The sequence below is a fragment of the Staurois parvus genome, unplaced genomic scaffold (genome assembly GCF_062004578.1).
Source record: "Staurois parvus isolate SC_StPar_1 unplaced genomic scaffold, SC_StPar_1.0 ptg000261l, whole genome shotgun sequence".
Lineage (NCBI taxonomy): Eukaryota > Metazoa > Chordata > Amphibia > Anura > Ranidae > Staurois > Staurois parvus.
This window is the reverse complement of record NW_028318057.1, coordinates 1,719,140-1,746,720: the sequence shown is the minus strand read 5'-3', so window position 1 is coordinate 1,746,720 and position 27,581 is coordinate 1,719,140. Positions and strand designations below refer to the sequence as shown.

Genomic DNA, 27,581 nt, shown 5'->3' with positions numbered 1-27,581 from the left:
CAGAAGATGTTACAACTATGTCATCATTCTGAGTGGGAACCCATCAAATTTAAAAAAGTTAAATGTGAACAACATCCAGCATGCAAAAATAGAAGTTGGCCATAAATACAGGAAAACCACATTTAACCTTGTCCATGCTGAAGGTTCCCAGAGTGAACCAAACTTTAATCATCACAGTGGATATAACCCCAAAGTGGTCTTTTGGTTCTGGGTGGGATAGGAATAGACCATGGCCATGGACCTGTATATTACTCTGTGGCTTTCTGCACTCATAACATCACATGCCAAGGTGAGCACCCAACGCTGAATCCAGTGCCCGAAGCAAACATTACAAGCTGGCTCTGCTGCTAATCTGGGTACAGTTCCCAATATGTACACAGAGGATCCTGTACTGTACAATTAAGATATCAACTACCATTAGATATTTGCTTGGATATAATGGTGTTCATTTAGGAGATCCTGTTCCTTTAGAAAGGGAATGTTTATTTGGATATGTGTATGTTTTCTTTGCAAAGTGAATGATAGTAACCAAGGTAAACCTGTGTTCGCTTTGAATGCCCAATTACACGCTTTGAATACCCAATTACATGCAAGGGAAAAAAAAAATGAATTGTTGCAAGCACATTGGAAAATTAAAATAACAAACACACATTCACCTAGCTGACTGCAGCATTGATATGATGCTACAGCTGTCCCCCACTGCCTCTACACAGAGAGCTGAGCAATTAAAGACCGCTGATCGCTTAGTTCTCAGCTCCACTCTGAGCAAAAATATTACGGAATCAGAAATGTGTGTGATCCACAGTATGAATTGAGGGGGAGTAGCTTGGGTTGGGATAGGAGGGAGGGATAGATAGCTGGAGGGGGAAGAAAAGTGTCCAAAAGTGGAGGAAGAGCTGGCAGAGGGGCAGTATTTAGAAATACATTAAGAAAATAAAAAGTAGGGGTTCAAAGAAAGAAGGAAAAAGGGTGTCTGCTCTTTATGGAGTCCCAAGGGAATCCTATCTCCTGGAATACTCACACTGCATGAAAAGGATGTTTATCTCATTTATCTCACCAAGCATTCACTTTACTAAATGAGTAGACTATTCTTTTTAGTAGGTCAACCACAGATACATCATCCCCCCTTTCCTAATTGGCTGCACTAAATCTTTTATCTCCCTGCTTTTATGCTATGACAGCGAAAAAAAAAATACCCTTATTAAGTCATGTTTAGGTGTTTCAGAGAGCACTATTAGATTTCATTATGATTTCCATGACAAAACCAAATCTGAAAAAAAAAAGCCTAATATCGTTATACAATGAAATGCTAACTGTGGAGGATTTGTTCTGTAGCAAAAAACTTGCAGAGTCAAAATCAGCACATCATCTAAACCAATCTGAACAAGTAAAAGCCCAATTTGGGAGCACTAGGTCTTCAAGAGGGACACATTGGGAGAGATTTACTAAAACTGCAGTGTGCAAAATCTGGTTCAGCTCTGCATAGAAACCAGAAATTTGTCCATTCAGTTTTTTTCTGTAACTTGGAACGGACCCATGTTAAGTCTATACGTAAATAGGATGTACATATGTTTGCATGCTTTTTATCCATATCCCTTTAGGTCTGAAAAAGCTGAAAGGAATGCAGACCTTTTTCTGTTTCTAGCCATCAACTCACTAAACATTTAGTTTTCATTCACATCCACCTGAAAACCGACAGGTGGATCTGATCGGAGTGCTTTTCCAAAAGGACCTTACTTATCAACTGGAGAATGGGGAAGGGGTGTTGAAGCAAGAAGCAAGAGTGACCCATGCGGCTGATAAAACATCAACCTAATAAGATGAAATTTATATATAAACCCCCCCCCCCCAAAAGAAAACCCCACAACTCATACATGTTGGCCACAGAATCTTTAGACAGCAAAATTTTTCAACAGCTGTTAATTGCAGATGTAATGCAACCATATTTCCTGCTAACATGACCGATTTTAGAAAGTGCGCTTATCCTGCTTGCTGCCTCTTCAAGCTGACCTAACAGATCCCATCACTCCCCCCCCCCTCCAAAATACAAACTTACCTCAATCCAACAGTCATGGCCTCTGGGGATTAGTTACATTCTGCGCTGCAAGTCCTTGGTGTCCTGGCATGGGGAGACGAGCCCCGTGGACTTCTATGGGGCTCTCCTGTGCAGATGTGTCCAGGAAACAGAGGACTTTGCAGGTGTAAATCTCGGAGGCCGCGGCCACTGGATCGAGGTAAATATGCATCTCTGGAGAGGAGGGTGGGATCTGTTAATTTAGTTTAAAGAGGCAAACAGGATAAGCATAGGTTCTCTGAAGTGCACTTATCCCCTAAAATGAAAAAGGGCATATACAGGGGTTGACATAATATTGTGCTTAAGCCACGCTTGGTAAATTAATCAAATTAAATAAAGGTGAGAAAGTAACAAATCCTGACTGCAGCACTCACTGATATTCACACATAAACATCAAAAACACAACTGAACAGTTTCTGTAAGAGGAAAACACCTTTATTTTTTCTTTTGTGCTATGACCGTTTGGGTTAGTCTGTTTCGATCATAATGTAACACAAACTTATGCACAGGAGTAAAATATGTACAATATTCTATTTCTAAAGATGTAATAGCTTGTAATGCATTCAGAAGTATTTATTTGTAAAACTAATTTAAAATATATGTCCACACCTTATGCCACAATTTGGACCAAACAGTTACCCTCCTTACATCTGGAAAACTGCACTAAAACTCTTACTATACAAAATTAAACCTGAGGTATACAAAATGTAATGATTTTGCCTATTTTGAAGATTCTTCTTCAATTTATGTAAGATCAGAAGGTGAAATCTACCAAAATGGGGACACACAGACAGGGACAGACAAAATTAAAAATCTGATACAGAAAAACTAGAAGGCAGACACTCTCTGCTATTCTTATCTTTCTTGTCCATCTCCCTGATCCCCACTGCAGCTTCCATAAAACGTTTAGACAAATTTTGAATCTGCAAAGTTGCAAAGCAAATGCCTCCACTTACCTTGTGAAAGCGTTTAGACTGGCCACTCACTAAGCACTGCATTGTGGGAAGGCAGGAAACATGTCATGCATTAACCCATCTAAAGAAGTACAGAGCTTCTGAAGGCAGCTTGAGAGGAGCTGGGCAGCAGACATGAGCAGGAAAAGTGCCAGTTACACTTACCAGTAACGGTGTTTCTGGGAAATCTTCCAGGACGGCACACCTGAGAGAGATGACTAGCAACACCTGACAGGAAACACAATCAAAGAACAACAGAGTTTAAATTCCCCGCCCTTCCCTTCGACTCCTCAGTCATGCAAGAGTATTCCCGCACCCTGCTGCATGAAAGGTAATCTGCCTTGACTTAACCAACACCAGACACGGGTGGGAAGTAGAACTGCTGTCCTGGAAGATTTCCCAGAAACACCATTACTAGTAAGTGTAACTGGTACATTTCTCTAGTCATCTTCCAGGACAGCACACCTGAGACGAGAACCAAGTAATTCAGGCCTACCTTAAAGCGGAGCTCCACCCAAAATGGGAAGTTCTGCTTTAAAGACTGGTCCCCCGCTCCCCATTAAGGATTGGCACCTTTGGGGAGCAGGTATCAGAAATTGACAGGTGCCTGCTCCCACTTCCACTGCGATCGCCTAGGCGATCGGAAGCAGAGGTGGTCCTCCTACCCTCCCTCCCTGTAGTCTTCAGGGACACGTGACAGGTCCCAGAAGACTACGGGACCATTCAGGAAGCACAGCGCTACTCGCACATGCGCAGTTGGCACCCGGCTGTGCAGCCGCAAGCTGTCACAGCCGGGTGCCAACACTGAGTGGGTGCCTGAAACACCAGACAGCTGATAATATGGCCTGCAGGGAGGACACTGCAGGATCATGGGACAGGTGAGTGGCTGTTTTTTAAAAGTCAGCAGCTACAGTTTTTGTAGCTGCCGACTTTTATTTTTTCACAGTGCGACTGAAAGTCCGCTTTAAGGCAGGACCACTGCCTGTAATACTTTCCTGCCGAATGCCAGGTTCTGAGGTGACAACAACTTTACCCTGTAGTGTCTCACGAAAGTGTCCTGGCTTGTCCATGTGGCTGCTCGACAGATCTGTTCAATCGACGCTCCGGCCTTCTCCACCCAAGAGGTTGACAGTGATCTTGTAGAGTGAGCCCTCAGGTGTAAAGGAACTGAAACCCCTGATTGCTCATAAGCTAAGGAGATGGTTTGCCTGATCCATCTAGCTATTGTTGGCTTAGATGCTGGTTTTCCCTTCCTCAGGCCACTGAACAAAAATTAGAAGGTGACTCAAATTCCTGAAGTCACCTACTCTATCCAAATATGTCAGTAAACACCGTCTGACATCTAAAAAATGAAAAGAAAAAAAAAAAAAAAAAAAACTCTTTTCCCTCCCATTCCTAAGGTTTTGACATAAGATAGGACAATCTCCTGTGTCCTATGAAACTGTGAGTCCACCTTGGGCAAATAAAGAGGATCCTGTCTAAGCACTACTCTGTCCTCTAATACCACCAGAGAGGGTTCCTTGATAGACAGGCTCTGAAGGTCACCTATCCTCCTTGCCATTGTGATGGCTAAGAGAAAAGCTAACTTAAAAAGATAAAACCCTAACAGAAACCTGTGCCACTGGCTCAAACGGTGGCTTGGTTAAAGCCTCTAACACTAAGGTCAGATCCCAAGCTAGAAAATGATGTAACTTAATGGGGGGGGGGGGGTCATCTTTTCCCTGGCCCACAGAAACCTCTTAACTTGGGGCTATGACATGAGTCTTCAATCCAAAAAGACTGATAAGGCCACCACATACACCTTTAGGGTGCTTACTGCTATACCTTTATCCACCCCTGCTTGATCATATTGTCTGACAGAACCTGGACTTCTTTTCCCCCCGATCCTGTCTTTGAAGGACTTCAAGGCCTGACCTACTGCCAGCAGCTCCCTGCAATTGGAGGAGGTCCCCCTTAGGTGTGGCTCCTACAGGCCCTGGGCTTGTTGGTCCTCTAGATGAGCTCCCCAGCCCCACTTGCTTGCGTCCGTGGTTACCCAAACTTGGTCCCACTGCACCCATGGTCTTCCTTCCCCCAGATTTTGGGGTCTGAGCCACCACCTCAGCAAGGATTTTACTGTTCCAAGAAGATAGAAGGAAGAATTGAAGCTCCTTGAAATGTAGCTATGCCCACTCCATGGCCAGAATACAGGCTGTCATGAGTCCTAGGACTCTCATGATGTGCCTCCGGGAGCAATCTGGAAACGATATTAACCTGGAGACAGCACTCACTTTCTCTTGGGGTGAAAAGACTCTGGAGTCCACTACATGAGGACTTCTCCCGATTGAAAATCCACCCCAAAGACTCATCAGATTGTCTAGGTAAGGGATGAGGGAAATCCCCTGAAAGTGTAAAAACACTACTACCTCAGCGAAGACCTTGGTGAATATTCTCAGACATGCCTCCAGCCCAAAAGGGAGGGCTCGGAACTGCCAATGACTGACCCCCTGTTCTGTGAAAATGGCGAACTGTAAGAAGGATTAGTATTTTGGGATGATGGGAATGTAGAAATAGGCGTCCCTGAGGTCCCCCGTGGCCATAAAAACTCCCTTGAGCAGATGTTTTCGTGCACTGTAAATACTTTCCATATGGAACTTTTTGAAGCAGGAAACTGTTCAATACTCTTAGGTTTATAATCAAGCGGAATTAACCCAAAGACTTCAGGACCACGAAGACATAGGAATAAAATTTCTGGAAAAGCTGGTCCATTGGCACAGGGACAAATACCTCCTGATCTGCTAAATTCCTGATACCTCCCAAGAGACCCTCTACCTTTCTCTTGTTGGAGGAACCTATACAGCCTTTCGCCCACCCTGAGATCTATGTTATTTAAGGTCCTTACTGGTGGGTTTGGAGCCGGAAAAAAAGAAACTCCCTTTCTGCCTTCCCTGGTTGGCTCATTTTTTGGGTGAGTCCTTCCTAAATCTTTACATCAGTATTCCTAGCATTGCAAGCGGATGCCAGGGCTGGGGACATAGTAGCAGCATAGGCATCCCAGGCTCTACGCAACAGCATCTCAGACCTACAGGTCCATCTGATCCCTGATGTTATCTGAATCCTCAAAGGACAGGTCAGAGACACTTGTGATAACGCAGCGTCTAGCTTGGGGGTCTTGGGGAATTTCTCTTCCTCCTCTTCCCCAAAGGCTTTTTCTAGGTCTGTATTTTTAAAACCTCTCTCTCTCTCTCGGGATCCTCCCACTCTCTCAAGACAATATCTTTAAGAGTTTGGGGCACAGGTAGCTCCCTAGCCTGCATCTTATCTTGGGCTGAGACCTGCTTTGGTGGTTCTGGGATGTCCTTTGAGGCATAATAGCCCTTAGGAGTCCCTCCATATCTTCCACTGCAAAAAAGGGGTCCATCCGGTCTGGATTCCTCGCTAGTATGGCTAGCACCTTCCAATTCTTCCCCCTTTTCTGGGGAGCTTTGGTCAGAGACATTGCCCTCCTCTAGGTCTTCCTCCTCTGTGACCTGAGAGGATGATGGACCCAAACCGCCCCCACTTCTTCCCCGTTCAAGTCCCCTCCTGGGAAGATGACCCTTTCCTAGAGACAACTTGTGGATACATTTGTAACAAAAAGGTCTGACATGGTCATTGCAATAACCACACTGTTTGCAGCGGAGGGGGGGCTTCAACCTTAGGTGTCTTGTGGGTGCTCTCTTGGGCGGTTCCACATGGCTCTAAGGAGAGACAGACAAGGGGCCCCAATTAGGACCTAGGTACACCTGTAGGGGAGAGGGTAAGAGCTCTGCCTCCCTCCTCTACCCCACCAGCCGTGGTCTTCTCGCTGGCTGCAGCCACTACCTCACATTCCATCCCCAACAGGGCCCCTCGGGACTGCGACACCTTTGCCAGGCTCCTGGGTTCACACTCCTAGTGGTGATTCCTGGAGGCTACTCACCAGTCTCATGAGGAAGGGAATGCCAACCGATGCCACCATCTTTACGGCGGAAGTCCCGCCCTACCTGAAAATACAACTGAGAATGAGGCTTGGTACATAGCCTCGCTCTCGCTTCCGTTCCTGCACCCACGGACCCTGGGATCTCTGGCGGGCTGCCTACCGGCCCTAGCATAGCTAATGGCAGACTTCACCATGGCCGCCCTGCCCACCTACAGGCGCACGCCGCATTCTCAGCCAGTGTTTCCACGGCACCCGTGAGATAGGAACCTCGTTGCCTGGTCCTATTCTGGTCCGCCTCCCCGCTGCCACGAATGAGGGAGGAAGGGCACCCATCACCGGAACACCAGGCATACCTCCCCTGTGCCCGGTTCACAGCCTACCTTCCCTGGCTCAGCTGAGCTGTTTAACCCCCCCAGGGGGGGACATTCCAGCCCCAGAACTTAGGTCTCCAAAAAAGAAAAAACGTTTCGCTGCCAGGGAAACACAATCAAAAACTGGCTAGTGGAGGGAAGGGTGGGGAATTTAAACTCTGTTGTTCTTTGACTGTGTTTCCTGTCAGGTGGAGGTAGTCATCTCTCTCAGGTGTGCCGTTCTGGAAGATGACTAGAGAAATGTAAGCCAAGCTAAACTAATGACCATTCTGACTGTTTGTTTTTTTTTTTTTTTTTTTAAACTTTCAGTAAATGTTAAAACCCTGTTTACACACTTCTCTGCAAAAGTTAGTGGCCCTCATTAGTTCTGAAAGTTTTTATTTTAGAACTGCCCATACATCTGTGGCTGGTTATAAATATCACAATAAAACACATGTAACTGTATTTGTCGCTAATCTGGCTCACCTCCAGGGGTCTGGGGGGTACGAGGCATGTCCATTTCCACTGGATGTCCTGTTCTGGTTATCATAACTGGCTCCTCTACTACACTGATGCTGTTTCGCTGCATAAGTTCCTGCAGGAGGTTGAATATTTCTTCAGCCCGGGTGCATTTAAATGCAAATATTCCTTGGGAAAGGAAAAAAGTGGACAAAGAGTAAGCAAACGCAACATAATGATCCCCAGAAATCATTTGAATAGAGCAATAATCAAACTTCAAAATAACATGTGACACAGGCTGCCCATACCAGCAAAACTGGGCTTTGAATCTGTAAATATGTGTTGATCCTGCAGGTAGAACATTTGGATAGACACTTCCCTTGATAGGATGACAACAGTCTCCCCCCTGTAGTGAAATCACTGCAGCATTGTCACTCTTGCTGCTGATGTATCTGCTTATAAATAAAAATCATAACCAAATTTTAGCAAAAAATAGGGTACGAGAATACAAAATGACTGGTAAAGTATCACTTTATTTTATTTTGCACAAACAAACATTGTCTTAGTGATTTTCAGTATGATCAATAGATTATGTGGTTAATACTATGACAATTATAAAAGTAAAACACTGAACGTTCAAGAATCACATGTACAGCTCTATTTTTTTTTTAAGTAGTATGGTCTTAAAGGAGAAGTACAGCCAAAGTGATTTTGGCTGTACTTCTCCTGTGGATCACAGTAGTGCAGTTCGTTCTGCACTCCTGTGACCCGTTTTCAGCTGACAGCAGGCTGAAGCCCTCTGTCAGTTAGCATCACTCGATCAGTCCAGGCTTTGAAACATGGGAAGGGGGGGGGGGGGAGGGTTGAGGCTGAGCAGACAATGGTGACAGTCCCGCTCTCTGCTCAGAGCGGCTGTGAAAACTCATTGATCAGCAGTCATGTGACTTCTGAGTTCTCACACTTAGAGCATTGGACCCATGCTGAATTCACCTAGGAGAGTATAATTAGGGAAATAAATAAAATCCCATACTTCTCTTTTACCTCCTTGGCGGTATTCCCGAGTGTAGCTCGGGGTAAAATTTCAGTACCAAGAGCGGTAACCCCGAGCTACACTCGGGCTTACCATGCGGCGTTGCTCAGGGAGTCCCTGCAGCACTTACCTTGTCCTTCGCTCCCGCGATGTGTCCCCTGCAGCGTGCCCGGCCATCTCCTCCGGCCAATGCCGGCATCCGGCTTCCGTGTTCCGGTCCCTGTGATGTCGGGACGTACGGGCGCCAAATTTGAAATTTTTTAAAAATGTCATTTTTTTTAAAATGATTATTATATAGTAAAACATTGCTGTTTCAATGCATTTCACATATATTTTGTCCCTACTGCTTTGTCCTGTGCCCTGCCTGCATTTTGACTGTTCTTTCTGCCTGGAAACTTAGAAAAGTCCATGGCGTCCAAAAAGCGTCCCTTTTTGTCAAAAGCAGTTTTAGACCGGTTAGAGAACAGCGATAGTAAATCAGAACCACTTGCAGAATTGAGTGATGATTTGTGGGGAAATTCGTCATCAGACACTGAAAACGATTTTGCGACTTTGCTCAGTGATGTGCAAATTTGCCTCTGTATTTCAAATTTCAGTGTTTTTGGTTTGATTATATTATTAAATTAAATATATTATTATATTATTTTTTATGATTATTTATTAAATTATAATTTATGATTTCGTGTTTCAAGTTTTATCATATCCGGAATGTTTACTAGACTCTTGTTCGGACAGATTTCAGTGAGTTATTCCTAAAAATTACAGCCTACAATAAAAAACTACATATTTCCATGCAAAAAAATGGTACCGCTTTCAGCACAAAAAAAATCGGAAATAATCATACCGCCAAGGAGGTTAACCACTTCCAGGCCGGACACTTTTACCCCCGTCCTCTACAGGCCAATTTTCAGCTTTCAGCGCTATCACACTTTGAATGACAATTGCACAGTCATGCAACACTGACCCATATGAATTTTTTAGCATTTGTTTGAGACAGATAAAGCTTTATTTTGGTGGTATTTATTCACCACTGGGATTTTTATTTTTTTTGCTATAAATGAAAGTCCAAAAATTTTGAAAAAGTGTTTTTCTTATAAAATTTAGCATCTTTCTTTATAAATCTTGGCCAAAATTTATTCAGTTATCTTTTTGGTAAAAAAAAAATAATAATAATCCAAATTAGTTTATAACCAAAAATTATAATTTAAAAAATTTTTTTTAAACATTTATATTTAATTTTTTTATATTATGTTTTTTTTTTTTTTTACATGCTGTCACCCTAGCAGTACAGTGTCACCATGGTGACACTGTACTACTTGTGGGGGGTTATGAAGATTTTTTTTTTTTTTACACGGATTGCTTTTACACCCATAAAGGCTCTTTTCTCCTTCTCTCTGGCTGCATTCTTGCAGCCATTGAGAAATAGTGTGTGAGCTGTGATTGGTCACAGCTTGTCACATGGTACAAGGCTGTGGTTAAGCCTTGTACCATGTGACCTCTGTGATCATTCACAGATTTCACACATAGTAAACAATGTCAGGAAGTGACAGCTTGCTTAGTACTCATGTGATCACTGATTGGCCAATCAATGATCACATGATTGGGACCTCACACAGAGGTCCCATACAACGATCGGAATTCCACTGTGTCCCTGCACTGCCACCATCAGACTGTTTATATACATGGACCAGACGGGAAGTGGTTAAGGAACAGCACATTTGTATATGTTGTTTTTAGCTTTTGTATAAAATAAAGTGATACTTTTCAACAGTTATTTTGAATTATAGTCTTACTTTTTGCTACAGTTTGGTTATGATTTAATATCATGGAATGTGGGGGTACAGACATGTATTTTGTTATCAATACAATAACATTAACTAATCTTATTAAAAAAAAAAATTATGTCTATGTATGTGTATATATATATATATATATATATATATATAAATAATCTTATTTTTTTAGGTAAAAAGAACCCTCAAAAACAAACTTCGCTGTTACTGTGTGGATGTGAATCAAATATTCTCATATATCTCATAACATGCTGCCACATTGAACTAAATACACAAAAAAAAAAATCTAAATAATATTTTGAAAATACAAAATATTAATGCGGCGCTCTATAAACGATTATAAAATAAACGCATAAAAAGTCCATATATTCCAGAGGTGGCATTTTTGCATCCATTGACATCAGGGGGCATGTTGCGATCTGCTGGCTTCTAAGTTTTGGATCATAGTTCTGGGTTAGATTTTGCCAGGCCTGGGCTAAAAGCCTAAAAATTTAATTTGTTAATGTTCTGCTGCTTAGCTGAAAGATACAAGAGGGACAGTAGACATGCCAGTATGTAAATCATATAGAAAAGAACACCATACCCTGACCAGTCTGACACCGTCGCCCACTCTCAAAGGAGAAGAGATTAGAGTCATATCCATAGCGACGAAGACAGAGGTATGGCCATCTCACAGCATCCCGCTTGCGGGTGTGTAGGACCAGCTCGGTCTGTGTTAGTTCCATGATACCAGAACCCAGCTCTGTCCCCTCATCATCCACGTTGGTGACCTGAAACGAGATTTCAACACATCACATATCTTGCAAAACAGAAACCCTGTAAGCCATTATGACTGGCATATAACATAAATCATATTTCATTAATTTAGACCAGAACATATTTAAAGAATTCGGGGTCCACCCAGATGTCTGGAACAGCACCTGGCTCAGCCTGAGAGCCTGAGCCAGCCCCTCCCGTCCCTTCCACAGTCCAGTGCTTTAGACAGTCACCACTCTCTGCTCAGAGCGGCAGGGAGAACTGAGCGATCAGCGGTTTTCGCTGTGATTGTTGAGTTTTCACCCTTAGAGCCGGTGGGGGACAGATGCAGCATCGGATCAATGCTGTATCCACCTTGGTAAGCATAATTTAAAAAAAAATTAAATACTTCTCTTTTAACTGTCAAGTGACCATGTCTCTGTGTAGTTTATCTCAAAGATTGTTCATATTTTATGCCTAAATGGCATACCAAAATAGCGATGACTAGTGCTTTTTTTTTTTAGTTGTGGACTAGTTGCTCTCTGTGCCCCTGATAAAAGAGATTCACCCCATTTGTCTTGTTTACTGCTCCCACCAAAAGTGAAAGAAAATCCCAAATTTTGGGTTGTCTCCAGGACAGTAATAGATTACAATTTTCCAATGGGAACATTAGTTCTGGTGATAACCAGGAATTCACCCACTTTGAGTGATTTGGATAAGGGACAGGAAGTGAAGGAAAATCATCCCAATGGGACACAGAGGGGAGAAAAAAGTCAGGGGTTAAAACCCTCTTCTCACTTCAAAAAAAAAAAAAAAGTTGTCTTAAGTTCCCCTTTAAATTAAAGTGGTTCTAAAAGCTGAAGAGGAGTACAAGAACAGCGCCTCTCTCCCTCCTCATAGGCTCAGTTACAGTAGCATGAGTCATTGGCCAGTAAGGAGGGATCAAGGGGGGGTGGATCGGGGCTGCTAAGTAAGTATGCCATCTTTGTTATTAAAAAAAATATATACAGTATGTATATATATATATTTACAATCACTTTAAGATGGTCTGATGGATTTCCGAATGCCTGGATTCCTAGATATTTAATTGAGCTTGTACTGGTGCGTGGGAGGGAGGTAGGTGGGAACTGTCCAGTGCAATATCTGAGATTTAAACAAAATTAATTGACAGGCCAGATAATTCACCTAAATTATTAAGAACATCAAAAGCTAACTGTAATGAGGGTGCCAAGGGTGTAATAATCTGCCATGTATATGCTGAGATATGACAGAAATATACAAATACCTCAATGGCGATTCTGGCATAAAGAATAAACGATTACATCTCAGGGAGTGTACAATCCAAATGCACACGTTTCTGCATTAAAAATGGTTGTGTATAAGTGGGTGCTGCAGCGACCATTCGCTGGAACCGAACAGAATCAGCAAGGGAGAATTTCACCAGCACACCGAGGATCATCAACATGAGTCCAAAGTTTTAACAAACAATCACAGTTACAGTAAGGCAAAGTTTCCGAGTCTCGCAGGACCCCTTCATCAGGCATGTGACGGGAACCTGCAAGACTCCGAAACATTGCCTTGCTGTAACTATGTGATCGTTCATTAAAACTTTTGGACCCATATTGGTGACCCTCAGGGAGTATAAGAAGATGGGGGGAGGGCCACTTAATGAAATTGGAGGAGAAGAGGTTTAACCTTAAACTGCGTATAAGGTTTTTCACTGTCGGAGCAGTAAGGATGTGGAACACATTTCTATAATCGTTGGGGTCAGCGGGTAGTATTGATAGTTTAATAAAACTGTTAGATGAGCATCTTAGCCAACACAATATAAAGGGATATGATTTTTGACAAACACACACACATCGAACTGGATGGACTGTTGTCTTTATTCAACTTTACAAAATTATATGTAAAGCAACATGCCATCTGTATACAGTCCAACTGTGTCTACATGAATGCAACTTCATAGTCCCTAAATTCCAGGCTGTGTATGCAGTATTATGGCTAGACGTTCCACCACTTAAGTGTATAGGAATGGGGGAAAGTGGGAAACCTGTTGGGTTTCCCTGGTCAAGAGGAAAGGATCCGAAGTCCACACATTAACAGTTTGTTAATGTTTTCACGGATGTCCCTGTAGACCACAGAACATACTTACTGATGCAGTGTTTTTGGTACATGTGCCAACTATTATTTACAGCTTTGATCCATGGATCCACCAATTAGGTGGATTTAGTCCCTTGTTTAAACACCTGCAACTTACACTGCATGAGGCATGCTGGAATATACTGAACAATAAACAGTCTTAGTCTGAAGTTATTTTAAACCATGCAAAATATGGCGTGGCCATCCAGCACTTGACGTGTTCTATACGAAGGTCGTAAGCACAGGTTTCCTGCATGCAATGATCTACATTACACAATAGGCATGACTGATCAGATTGACCACTTATCTGATTAGGTGATTGGCAACGATTCTGAATGTGTGCGGGCATATGCACATTTTTTTTCCCACTCACAGATCACCTGCAGATCAGAGCGAAGCAGGCAGATGAAAGGTCCCTGTCCGCTCAGTTTATGCAGAGTGGACACGGACAGAGCCCGCTCTGCTGTATGGGCAGCCGGGTATAAACAGACAGTGGAGTTTGTTTATTCTCAACTACCTCCGATCTGCCTACACGGAGGAGAATGGATGCCCTTTTGTTTGTTTTTAGCAAACTGGATCAGAGGTAGGCAGGTGTAAAATGGAGCACAAGCCTGTTTATACCCGCTGGTTCATAGGGACGAATGGACCTTCCAATCAGGTCCTAATGAAAATCTGACAGGCAGACCTGATTGGAAATGTCATGGGAAAAGGGACTAACAGTAACTTGAAACAAAACTATTCAACTATTTTGTCTCAAACTGAAAAAAAGGAGTGATTCACTGCTGGGTCACAGCAAGAGGTATCACACACTATGGAGTGGCTTTACTACAACTGGAGAGTGCAAAATCTGATGTGGCTGTGCATGGTAGCCAATCAGCTTCTAACTTCAGCTTATTCAATAAGCTTTAACAAAAAAAAGAAAAAGCTGGAAATTGATTGGTTTCACTGCAGAGCTACACCAGATTTTGCAGTCTCCAGTTTTAGTAAATCAACCCCTATGTGTGTGTAATGCTACCTCAATGAATCACTCTCAGTATGCAATCGGCAATTCCACTAGGTGTACTGGGTAGAAATTGGGTAGATGCCAAACAGGATATTAAAGGTTCACATGCCCAGTCCATGTCCATGATGCCATTATACCAGTATAGTTAGGATAATCCACCAACTGCTTTATGCTGGTAGAATAGTCTGCTGTAAAGCTGTATTAAAGCGACATTAGTATAAAAGTAAAAACAGTTCCCTGAAGAAAAAAAAAAAAAAAAAGTAAAAGTAATGGAAGCTTCTGGGTAAAGCTAGCTGAGAGAAAAGTACATGTCAGTAACTGCCCTAGGGTGGGCGTAGGACAGTATGCAGATGTGGTGAGGAAAAGAGGAAGGGGAAAAAGGAGATTCAGTAGCCAGGTCTCCATGAAAATGAGGTATGTAGAACAGGGAAATACTCAACAAGTTGGTTAATGGCCTCAAGCTGGTTTTTCACAGCACTGGTTATGCTTTTCTTCCCTTTGAAGAGCTTCATCAGGCTGAGCAAAGAAGCCGCTAACATCTTCAATAACACATAACTGTGCCGGATAAACATGGTGTATTTTAGATGAGGGGATGGGCAGTCAACATTTCACTTCTAAAAAATTGGTGCAGTGATTTTTCAGTTCAATAAAGAATCCAGGTTATACAGCAATTTTGGAATACAGGCATACCTCGGTTTACGAATTTAATTCGTTCTGCCGGACTTTTCGTATAGCGAAAAATTTGAAGACCGAAACGTTGTTTCCCATAGGAATGCATTGAAAACCAATTAATTTGTTCCGGAGGTCAGAAAAAAGTAAACGCTACTAAAATACCGTATGAGTTATTTTATCAAGTCATGCGGTATTTTAGTAGTGACAACCATGTGTTAATGTTTCAGCTGTCAGCGCGGTTCCCCGCTGACAGCTGAATGTAAAAAAAATTGCCGGCAATTAAAAAAAATGATTTAAAAAAAAACACACGGGGTCCCCCCTCTCATCCATACCAAGCCCTTTGGGTCTGGTATGGATTTTGAGGGGAACTCCCATGCCAAAATTAAAAAAAAAAAAAAAAAAAAAAATGGCTTGTGGGCCCCCAAAGTCCATACCAGACACATATCCAAGCATGCAGACCGTCAGGTCAGGAAAGGGGAGATGAGCAAGTGCCACCCCCCCTCCTGAACCATGCCAGGCCACATTTCCTCACCATGGGGGGGGGGGGGTGCTTTGGGGCAGGGGGAGCTCCCCCAACCAAAGCATCTTGTTGTCCCCATGTTGATGGGGACAAGGGTCTCTTCCCCACAACCCTGGTCGGTAGGGGGTCTGCGGGCAGGGGGCTTAATCGGAATCTGGAAGTCCCCCTTTAACAAGGTGGCCCCCCAGGTCCCGCCCCCCCCCTTCATGTGAATGAGTATGCGGTACATGGTCCCGCTACTGATTCACAGCAAAAAACAAAAAGTGTAGTGTGATATAAAAAAAAAAAAAAAAAAAAAAAAAAAAGACAGGACACAGTCTTTGACAAGTCCTTTATTAAAAGAAAAAACTAACCAAATGTCCCAAGTGACATTGATGTCACATGGGGCGGGGTCACATGCGTGATGTCCCCGGGTGGCCCCGCTCCTTACATATTTAAGAATTGTCAAACTACCGGAGCAGGCAGATGGCAGGAGCCGTCGTCAGAAGCAGAGTTTTTTTTTTTATTTTAATTCTTTTTGCGGACATAGTGATTGACGTTGGATCTACTGCGGGGGACATTCTTTTAGTTTTTTCTTTTAATAAAAGGACTTGTCAAAGACCGTGTCCTGTCTTTTTTCACACTACACTTTTTGTTTTTTGTGAATCAGTAGCGGGACCATGTATCCCATACTCATTCACATGGGGAGGGGGGGGGGGGGCGGGATCTGGAGGCCCCCTTGTTAAAGGGGGCTTCCAGAATCCAATAAGCCCCCTGCCCACAGATCCCCCCCCAAACACCGGCCAGGGTTATGGGGGAAGAGGCCCTTGTCCCCATCAACATGAGGACAAGATCCTTTGGGGGTGGGAGCCCCATGCCCCAAAGCACCCCTCCATGTTGAGGGCATGTGGCCTGGTATGGTTTGGGAGGGGGCGCTCGCTCGTCCGCCGCCTCCTTTCCTGATATGCCGGGTAAGGGTCTGGTATGGATTTGGGACCATTTTTTTTTTATTTTGGCGTGGGGGTTCCTCTCAAAATCCATACCAGACCATAAGGGTTTGGTATGGATGGGAGGGGGGACCCAATGCCGTTTATGTATTTATTATGGTGCTGTTTTTTAATAGTAATTACCGCTTTTTTTTCATCACTGTAGCTCAGAGATTCAGCTGTCACTTTCCCTGCCCCAGCTAAAAGAGAGTTTCCTTTTAGTTTATTTCCCGAGTTGAAAGAAACAAGGTTTCCTTTAACTCCGGGGAAAGTGACAGCTAATTCTGTGAGCTATAGTGAAGAAAAAAAAAAAAATCTGGCAATTGCATTTAAAAATCGACACTGACATACACTTCGTAATGTGAAATAAATTTCTAAAAAAATTCGTAAACCAAGGCATTATTTTCAAAGGATTTTCATTCGTAAACCGAAAATTAACCGAGGCGTTTGTAAACCGCAGGTACACCTGTAAGTTGTTTTGTAATAGATTACCAGTTTCTCGTGTAAAAAGATGGATGATATCTCTATCCTTAAAATTTGGTAGATTGGGTATAAAATGCAAGGAGGGGCTCTGGATGGCAGAGGCCAAAGAAGTCTCCTGCCTAAAAGTGGGAAAGAACTTCTCTCTGCTGGATGTGGTAATCAGGAATGTTTCAAGAAATCCTGTAGAATCTGATGCCTCCACTTTCTCTGGAAGTCCTGGAGATTAGTTCATTGTAGTCTGTTTCTGTTTTCTAGGTCATCATCGCATTGAATGACAGCCTGAGGTTGTATTTGGTGCTGTTCCAGAGTAAGAAAGGAAGTTGCTCTTCTATGCTGCTCAAGGGAAAACAGCCTCCAGCACCCTCTTCATGGCAGCTTGTATCTACTTCGACACCAGAGACGGCAGTTTTCCATCTGATATGTCCATTATTGTCCTGGTGCCTAAATCTGTCCAGTTTTGAATTTCCTTCTGGGGTCCATTTAGAAGGGAACATGTGGAATTAGGTAGTCCTCTGCAGGATAAGGAAAAACTCCAAACTATATGGGTAAACGTTCACTGCTCAGAAAGCAGATTCAGAATAAGTTATAGGATATATAGTGAAGGAAATAAGTATTTGATCCCCTGCTGATTTTGAATGTTTGCCCACTCACAAAGAAATGATCAGTCTAAAAATCAAATGGTAGGTGTATTGTAACACAGAGACAGAAGAGCAACAAAAAATTCAAAAGAAATGCAAGTCTAACAAATTATGCACTGATTTGCATGTTCATGAGGGAAATAAGTATTTGATCCTCTTCACAAAACATGACTTAGTACTTGGTGGCAAATCCCTTGTTGGCAATCACAGAGGTCAGACGTTTCCTGTAGTTGGCCACCAGGTTTGCACACATCTCAGGAGGGATTTTGGCCCACTCCTCTTGGCAGATCCTCTCCAAGTCATTAAGGTTTGGTGGCTGACATTTGGCAACTCGAACTTTCAGCTTCCTCCACAGATTTTTCAATCTGATTAAAGTCTGGAGACTGGCTAGGCCACTCCAGGACCTTAATGTGCTTCTTCTTGAGCCACTCCTTTATTGCCTTGGCCATGTGTTTTGGGTCATTGTCATGCTAGAACACCCATCCACTACCCATTTTCAATGCCCTGGCTGAGGAAAGAAGGTTCTCATCCAAGATTTGACGATACATTGCCCCATCCATCCTCCCTTTGATGTGGTGCAGTTGTCCTGCCCCTTAACAGAAAAACAACCCCAAAGCAGAATGTTTCCACCACCATGTTTGATAGTTGGGATGGTGTTCTTGGGGTCATAGGTAGCATTGCTCCTCCTCCAAACACAGCGAGTTGAGTTGATACCAAAGAGCTCCATTTTGGTCTCATCTGACCATAACACTTTCAACTAGTCCTCATCTGCATCGTTCAGATGTTCAGTGGCAAACTGCAGACATGCTGCTACAGGCCATAAACCCCACCAAGCACCATTTTAAAATGGTACTGTGGCCAAGAAGTGCTCGAACTAATCAAAGAAAAGTAAACTCATATACTGCAACTATTTGACCAGTCTATATATGTTTAGTTAGTACCTAAAAATTGCAATTTACTATATACCAACTTATCTTACTTTAAACTTGGTGGGGTGATTGTCTGGGAGTCCTTCTCGACAGCTGCAGCAGCTTCCCATGATATCAGTGCATTAGGTTTCCTCTGTAACAAACATACAAAAGCATTTTAGTTTTAACTGACGAGTGTCAGACTGCATAACATTGTATGGCATTGCAAATTACATTATATACAAGACTCCATTAAGCTTATAATAGGAATGTAAACATTTAACAATGCATAATTTGCGTTAATAAGGCTCATTTTCACACTAGCATCAGTGTCTACCCCACCTCTCCAAAGCGATCCACAATGGACCGCTTTTCAGAGGACAGAGAAAGAAAGTTTGCAGGTCTTCAGGAAGCGATGCTGCCACCTCCCGATGCTCTCTTTTTTTTTGCTGCCAAAAGGCAATTTTGCATTGCGAGATTGTGCCTTAACTGGGAGCTAAGTATTTGTCTTTCAGTCAAACTCGGTCCCGTTCACTTACAATGAATAGTGCCACTGACAGTAGCTGCAGGCAGTGGTACTTGTCAAAACTTAGCATGCTGCCTTAAAATTGCTGCATCACTCACCCAAGCACCACCATATCTGTTTGTAGGTGGTTGGCCAGAGGCAGTAAAGACATGGATCAACTGCATGTTTTTACTGCCCCTGGCTGTCCATGTGAAAGGATCCTAAAGATGTTTTAGTGTATATGGACAAAAAGAACAAAAACAAACACACTTTTTTAGTATTGCCAAGTTTGCCTTCTAGTAATTTTTCTATCTACCTGTGCATTCTCAAGGTTAAAATACCATTTGTGATTCCTAAGAAGCTGATCATCAGTGTAAGTCGCATTAATGGTATATTTAATAAGAGGGGTGATCCAAACGGCCATAGAGTTATTAAATGCTTACACAGCTAGCCCCAATTTGGCTTGTGCAAGTATTTGACTATTCAGTCCTACAAAGTAGAACTGTGCGAGTTTACTTATGAAGGATTTATATTTGCCTTAGTCAGCTTTACTAATTGTAACTTCTGATACTGTTCAGAATACCTACTAATTGATTGCCATATACTTTCAGAAGTATAAAACATGTTTCAGACTCATTGAACTTTAAAGGATGCCCTGTTCTATTTAAAACTGGACCCCAGACATACCTTTAATCTGTACAAGCTACTCTATTATACTAAAATTGCTTACTCTGATTTCACTGCACACTGTGAGCTTCTCATAGTATTCATTAAAAACTGCAGAAAGTCAGATACAGCCCACCTTATTTCATGGCTATTGGACATCATCTATTGCTTTCTTCCCCAGCCTTACTGGCCTGCCACTTTCATTTGTTGGATTTTAGTTCAACATTTTAGGCTTAGTGTAACATATGGCTGTTACCTAGGAGAGTCTGCATGCAAATCTGCCTAGAAATGCCTCCTCCTCCAGACTGACATCCACTAATCAAGACATTGTGATATTTTGCATAATTCCTCCCAAGAGCCAGCCTATGGCATCAATCCTGAGGGTTTTTGAGAGGAGTTCTGAGATAGGGTGCTGTGATATTTCCAGAAAGCTAAGTACAGCACCCTGCTTGCCCCTCCCACCAGCTATGATCTGCCTGCATTGCATGGAGAAGCACAGAGTCCCACTGATGACATGACTGGGTCTAAAATAAGGTATGTAATGAAAATAGGTTTTATTTAAATCACTAGCATTTTGATGAAGGTAAGGGAGGAACCAGGGAAGTACAAATACTGTACAAGCAGGTTATACTTCAGTTTTAAGCCCCACTCATATCCTTGAGGCATCACAACTGGTATGAAATGCTATGCTGCCACCTTTAGAAAAATGTGTAACCTGTCCTTCCTGCTGACAGAAGCCATTACCAAATGTCCCATCTTGTAGCTCAGTGTATAATTGGCAATGTATTATTTTCCACTAAACCACACAAGATACTAATAAGTAAATCAAGAACAGCTAGAATTGTTGGTGTCAAAAATAGCATGCAGGTGGCTTTTCACACAGCTGTGTGGTGAAGTGATTGCAACCTATCTAGTAATGACCTAAAATCAGCATGCCTGCCTTGGCATTGTAAGGTGATGTCCAATGATCTACTTGGGTTATTTGCAAGTAATACCTCCAGGCCTATTTACCTTGACATGTATACAGCAAACTAATATTCAGGAGCTATGCCTGGAAGTAGAACTTTAAATGGCATTGGTATTGCTGGAGCCTTTGTTTCAGGAAATTAACTGGGGATGTCAGGTGCACGTGGCATCTGTGCAGCTAACTGCACATAGTCAGACCCTTTCACACGGCTATTCAGTCTAGACATTCTTGCAGTTCTTCAGTTTTCCAGACTGAACCACAATGTATGTCTATGGGCAGATGAATGTATACAGATGATCATCTGTTTCTTTATACTTTTGACACTTCTGATTAGTTTCTGCAACAATAAAAAAACAAAAAAAAAAATAACAGATGAAAAAACAAATGTAGACTGAGATAAACAGAACTGAACCGAAGATGGATGTACAAACTGATGCATACTGAATCTGTTTTTTTTTAGCTAAAATGTGACTGAACAAATGACGCCAGTATGAAAGGACCTAATCACCTGCCTCCCTACTAATTTTTTGATAACTGTTAGACACATGTAACCTAACAGTGTGCTATGTCTCTTACTGACTCTATCCACCAGGAAAAATGTTTGTAGAGCTTTGCACTTAAATGCTGAGATTTTGCCACTAGTGTGCTACATACAGTCAGCACTGGTCTCTAGCAGGTACTCAAGCCACATGCCGTCTCTATACAAAACATAAGGAATCACTGACTTGGCACCTTTAATGAGGCAAAGATGGTAGTGTCATCCTTCCCTCCTCATCTAATCAGAGAACTCCTTGTATTGAAGAAAAAAATATATATATATAATGAATGGCAGAAGTGCTCAGCAAGCAACCCCCTGTGTACAGCATACAGAAGGCAAGTCGCTCAAGCAGCTCCTGGAAGGAGGAGCACAGGCTGCTACAGTGAATTTCTGCATCCCGAATGGCCACCTGGATGTGACATATGAAGTATGTTTTACAGGCATTTATATGTTCAGACATTTTAGGCAGCACTTTACATACAGTATATTGTACATTCACATCAGTCCCTCCCTCAAGGAGCTAACAATGTACACACATGCATGCATACACATACTTGGGCCTACTCAGACAGGAGCCAATTAAAGGCTAAGCTCACATTTGGCAACATGTTACTACAACCCACTGCCCCCTCCCCTCCAGAGTCCCCCACCCCCAGTGTCAGTGGGTGGGGGTTCTCCTCCCCTCAGCCGCGGTCTCATCTAAAATATGTTCAGCTATATGGGTGAATCTGTGAATGCATAAATTACAAATCCATGCCCCATGGCAGACGGACATGTAGTTCTCTGATCAGCACCCTCATAGTCGACTGACACTTCCTGCAGCTCTGAAACTGACAGCCCGAACAGAATTACAGGAAGAGAGGTGTAGAAATGTCTGCAGGAGCCTGACATTTCACCCACAATCTACTGATCACAGGAGCAATGCTCTGCACGCTCCTTAGAACAAAAAATAATACATTAACTTTTTTTTTTTTTTTTTTTAAATAAAGGTGAACTTAACATTTAACCTACCTGCATGTCTTTCGGAGTGTGGGAGAAAACACACATGACTAGGAAGAACATGCAAACCCCATGCAGGTAATGTCCTGAGCAGGGTTTCAAACCAGGAAGGCAGAAGTGCTAACCACAAGGTCAGGCATGCTTAGATGCTAGTCCAAACAGATATGAGCAAGCCTGCCAGAAAATGTCATCTCTACTAGGCCATTTATCTGCATTCCATGCTCAACATATACAAGAGGCATGTATGCATACAACTGCGGGAAGGAATGCCTTGGCTGCTTTTGATCAGCCCAGTACAGTGACAGCTTCCTGACTGGAATCCTCACACACTAGAGCTCAATCCTACTAACCACTAAGCCACTATACTTAAAGCAAAACTTTACCCATAACAACTTGATTAAAACAATAATACTATACGGTTTAAAATCCAGCAAAACACTGTCTCACCCAGCTCTGCACATGTTCAGTTGCTCTCCAATTTTAGGCATTTTTTAGGCACTGTGCCGAATTTGTAGAGGCCAATCTGCTGACAGTCTAAATATTAAAGCGAAACAAAACCTATAAATTTAACAGTTTCAAGAAAAAAAAATTACATTCCCAGCATGCCAGGAATCTTAACGGTCACATTTTGCTTGTGTTTTCAACCAAACTGTCAAACCATCAAATAACTGGTGTTATAACTGATCATGTGTGCAGTACCATGGCAGTTGCAGATCAAACAGATAGCAGCTTCCTTGGCTGTAAAGGATAAAAGGGTCTAGTTCTGCTTTAACTGCTGCTCAGGGCTCTGGGCTTCAACAAAATGTAAGAAGAAACAGGAACAATTCTGGAAGCAATTTACAGCACACACTCATTTTGGTAGCATAATTATTCATGTGGAATTCATGCTCCTTGCTAAAGAACATAATTTTTATCAATTGTTAGGAGTTAAGTTTCGCTTTAATTTTCTGATTAAAGTTCCACTTTAAAGTGGAACTAAACCCAACGATTTAAGGTCTTGTTCACACCATACGTGCGGAAAAACTGACACAGTTTTTACTTGCAGAGACTTCAGTTTTCATGCACGCTTCAATGAGTTTTATACACGTTGCAGATTCCTGCGCAGAAAAAAATCTTCACGTGATACCAGTGTTGTGGTGTGTACAGGGCTCATAAAGAACAACTGATTTCTTTGTGCCCTTGCAGAACATGTGCTAAAAAAACGGAAGTCTCTGTACCATGGTGTGAACAAGCCCTAAGAGCTCATTCACACCATGGTGCAGAGACCTGTTTGTTCTGCAAGGGCACAATTAAATCAATTGTTCTTTATGTGCCCTGTTCACATCACAACTCTGGTATCACATGCAGATTTTTTTCTGCACATGAATTTGCAATTTGTATAAAACTCATTGAAGCATGCATGAAAACTGATGTCTCTGCAAGTGAAATCTGCGAGTCAGTCTCCATTGGTTTTTCTGCATGTATGGTGTGAACAAGGCCTAAGGGCTCGTTCACACTTGACTTTATTTTTAACTCTTGCCAAACGCCCCTATAACATTTGACAAGCCTTAGACAGGCTTTTGTGAAGCGTTTTTAACGCTCCGCAAACGCTCCCAAAACGCCCTATTCACGGTTGATAGGCATTTGCCAAGCATTAAAACCGCACCAAAAACTCCTTTAATGAAGTTTAAATGGTATTAATGCTCCGCAAACGCCTCACAATCGCGTCACAACCACACCGAAAACGCCGGCCAGACATTTGCGTAGCGGCACCATAGACTTGAATGGGAGGCTTCAACTCCTCCTGACTTGACCAGAGGCATCAGTTTTGCCATGACGCTAACGTTTCCGTGTGAACAGCACTGTGTGCTGCCATGTGCAGAATTTTCAGAGGCGTTTGAGAAGCATTAAAAACACTTTCCAAAGCCTGTCTGACGCCTGCTGACAAAGCTAGTGTGAACGTAGCCTAACAGTTTCAAAAAACAGTAACATTCCTGGCATGAACTGGGAATGTAAACAGTCACATTTACTTGTGCTCTCAACCAGTCAAACTATTAAATGGCTGGTGTCATAACTGATCACATGTGCAGCATCATGGCAGATGAAAATCAAACAGAGGCTAAGATGGCAAATGAAAATCAAACAGAGGCTAAGATGGCAGCATCCTTGGTTGAAAACGATAGGAGGGTGTAGTTCTGCTTTAAGCTGGGTACACACTTTGAGGTTTTTTTTTTGTTTGTTTAACCAGTAGGTTGAATAAAAAACCTCACAGATTCCTTGCATCCACACAAGGGATGTGGATGCAGAGATCTTCCCCACTGCTGTATTCTGAGAGCAGGGACTCCCCTCCAGTCAGAATACATTGATCAGCGCTGCACTCATTGGCTGCAGCGGCTGATCGAATCCTAGCTTTCCAGCATGACTGTTCGACAGAAGCCAGTCTACCAATCACTGCTGTCGAACAGAGAGGGCTACACAGATCAAACTTCGTTTAGTTCCTGCTGAAGTAGGCGAATTCCAATCCCCACTTTAGAAGTAACCAAGATGGCCAAATGTAGGTTTGAAAAAGAATCATTCCTGGAGTTCCCCTTTAAAAGGCCTGAATGGTGTAGAAAACCACACAGCATACCGGCTGCTACTGAAAAGCAAAGTTTACCGTGATGTGGCCATGGGTGAGGAATTTTCTTGGTTTCTTCAGGGTCTACAGATCCCGGCTACAAGTACCATCTCTTTGCTTGAGGACCTGGATCCAGCGAGGCCAAACAGGTCTACATGATAAACATCTGCCCATGAAATACAAGGGGAAAGAAAAAACATACATCACTCACCCATAACACTTAATGCATTCCTAAACCACAAGCCTCCATTGCCATTTACATGGTGGGTGCATGTGCTTCTGTGTCAGTGTTTATTTTCACCATCTCAATGCTGACATGGCCAGGACAATGATGCAGATGTATGGGAAAGGCCAGCTGCTGTGAATGGAGGAGGCTCGGTGTGTCATGAAGGGTCCATAGAAGAGATGGCATTGTCAGTGAGTCCATACACACACATCTGTATAGGATGCTGCGTACGTGCACTGGTACATGATGAAAGGCTGCCTAATGATTCTCACCCAGTATACACGAATCCATACATGTCTGTTCCTGTCATCACCACCTTCACCGGCGGCCCTCCCCTCTCACCACCCCGGTCACATTCACATCGCAGCCCCGGGCAGCGCAGGCCTCCCCGTCGAGGTCAGAGGTCACAGACGGAGGATCAACGACAAAAGGCTCGGGATAGAGCGGCTCCACCTGGAGGACCAGCCGGCAGAGGCTGCAGTGATGTCAGTTTCCCCGGTGCTCACACCTCCGCTCTGACGTCACGAAGATTCTTGATGCTAATTCATGCATGGCTCGATGTATGGGCGCAGGTCATTGTATATACAATTACACGACGGCCCAATAAAACACGTAGCCATTGGTTGCAGGAAGACATCGACAGCGGGAAAATAGAGGCCAGAGGAGATGGTTTGGGGGAGATCCGCCACTAACGGCCGTCGCACTTGTCCTATGAGAAGGTGTCTGGCACACGTGTGGAGACGATCTTGGGGTTCATTAGTTTTGGTACAGCTTCATGATACGGTGGATGGTATTAGTCTCTGCTGATGCAGGGAATTCCCTGACAACTGGGTTGCCAAGGGGATCAGTGTATACAGTGGATTCATGCTTTAAAAGTTCAAAAAAATTATTATCATCAAGGGAAAAAAAAGCTTAGAAAAACATAAGCAATTTTAACCACTAGACCTCAGGAAGGTTTCATCCTTTTAATGAAAAAGGCATTTTTTTTGCTATTCAGTACTGTGCTACTTTAATTGGCTATTGCTCAGTCATGCAACACTACGTAAATGAAATGTACATATACTGCTAAAAAAATGAAACGAACACTTTTTAATCAGAGTATAGCATAAAGTCAATTAAACTCCTGGGATATTGATTTGGACATGTAGCAGAGAGGGGGTTGGTAATTAGTTTCTGCTGCGTTGCTCTTAATGAAATTGACAACAGGTGCACTAGATGGGCAATAATAAGACAACCCCCAAAACAGGAATGCTTTTACAGGTGGGGGCCACTGACATTTGTTCCCTACTCCTTTTTGCTGACTCTTTTTCACTAGTTTTGCATTTGGCTAGGGTCAGTGTCTTAGGTAGCATGAGTCAATACCTGGACCCTACAGAGGTTGCACAGGCAGTCCAACTCCTCCAGAATGACACATCAATACTTGCCATTGCCAGAAGGTTTGCTGTGTCACCCAGCACATTCTCAAGAGCATGGAGGAGATTCCAGGAGACAGGCAGTTACGCTAGGAGAGCTGGACAGGGCCATAGAAGGTCCGTGTCAAGGATCCGGATGTGACCAGAGATGTGTGGACTGACACAGGGAATAGCAGGCTTCAGGAGTAATGTAATAATAATATAGTTTATTTGTGCGACACACCAATATACAAACGAACCGTGCAAGTAAAAACCAAATAATCAGAAACCTTCACCCAATATATACAGAACAAAAGAGTAGTCAGGGCTAGCCGGTGTCATACACAGTTGATCAAGCATGGGGTAGGGAAAGGCAGACAGGACATGGAGCAGATCACAGGAACATGAGCAGGTTCAAGAAAACAGGTTATCACAGGCACATGGGAACAAAACACCAAGGCACTGGTTATAGGCATGATTGCTGCTTAAATACACCTCCTGCAATCAGCCTCAGGTGATGGCTTGATTGCAGGAGGTGAGATCCTAGCTGCTGAAAAGCACCCGCTGGCAAGAACTGGTACTGCAGCCCATCAGCTCCAGCAGAGATGAGTCCTTTCCTGACAGTCCGTAACCCATCAGCAGGATTGGTATCTGCTCCTTTGGCCAAGGAGGAACAGGATGAGCACTGCCAGAGCCCTACAAAATGAACTCCAGCAGGCCACTGGTGTGAATGTCTCTAACCAAACAATCAGAAACAGACTTCATGAGGGTGGCTTGAGGGCCTGACGTCCTCTAGTGGTCCCTGTGCTCACTGCCTGGCACCATAGAGCTCAATTGGCATTTGCCATTTAACACCAGAATTTGCAGGTCCACCACTGGTGCCCTGTGCTTTTCACAGATGAGAGCAGGTTCACCCTGAGCACGTGGTAGACGTGAAAGGGTCTGGAGAAGCCATGGAGAACGTTATGCTGCCTGTAACATCGTTCAGCATGACCGTTTTGGTGGTGGGTCAGCGATGGTCTGGGGAG

The 27,581-nt window shown here is 43.1% G+C and overlaps 1 protein-coding gene across 2 annotated transcripts in view; it reads right to left on the bottom strand.

Moving 5' to 3' along the window:
• FRS3 (fibroblast growth factor receptor substrate 3) overlaps positions 1-25,652 on the bottom strand; it is a 40,918-nt gene extending 15,266 nt beyond the window's left edge. Inside the window, exons 1-6 of one of the 2 annotated variants that reach the window (XM_089681169.1) lie at positions 25,435-25,652; positions 24,976-25,102; positions 18,737-18,819; positions 11,183-11,369; positions 7,804-7,965; positions 3,193-3,255 (exon numbers count right to left, since the gene is read on the bottom strand). In XM_089681169.1, coding sequence (XP_089537295.1) covers positions 3,193-3,255; positions 7,804-7,965; positions 11,183-11,369; positions 18,737-18,796 — 472 coding nt within the window. In that variant the 5' untranslated portion in view covers positions 18,797-18,819; positions 24,976-25,102; positions 25,435-25,652. The remainder of the gene's footprint in view (positions 1-3,192; positions 3,256-7,803; positions 7,966-11,182; positions 11,370-18,736; positions 18,820-24,975; positions 25,103-25,434) is intronic. The other variant, XM_089681170.1, reaches the window with a different exon arrangement.
• Positions 25,653-27,581: the final 1,929 nt, after the last annotated feature.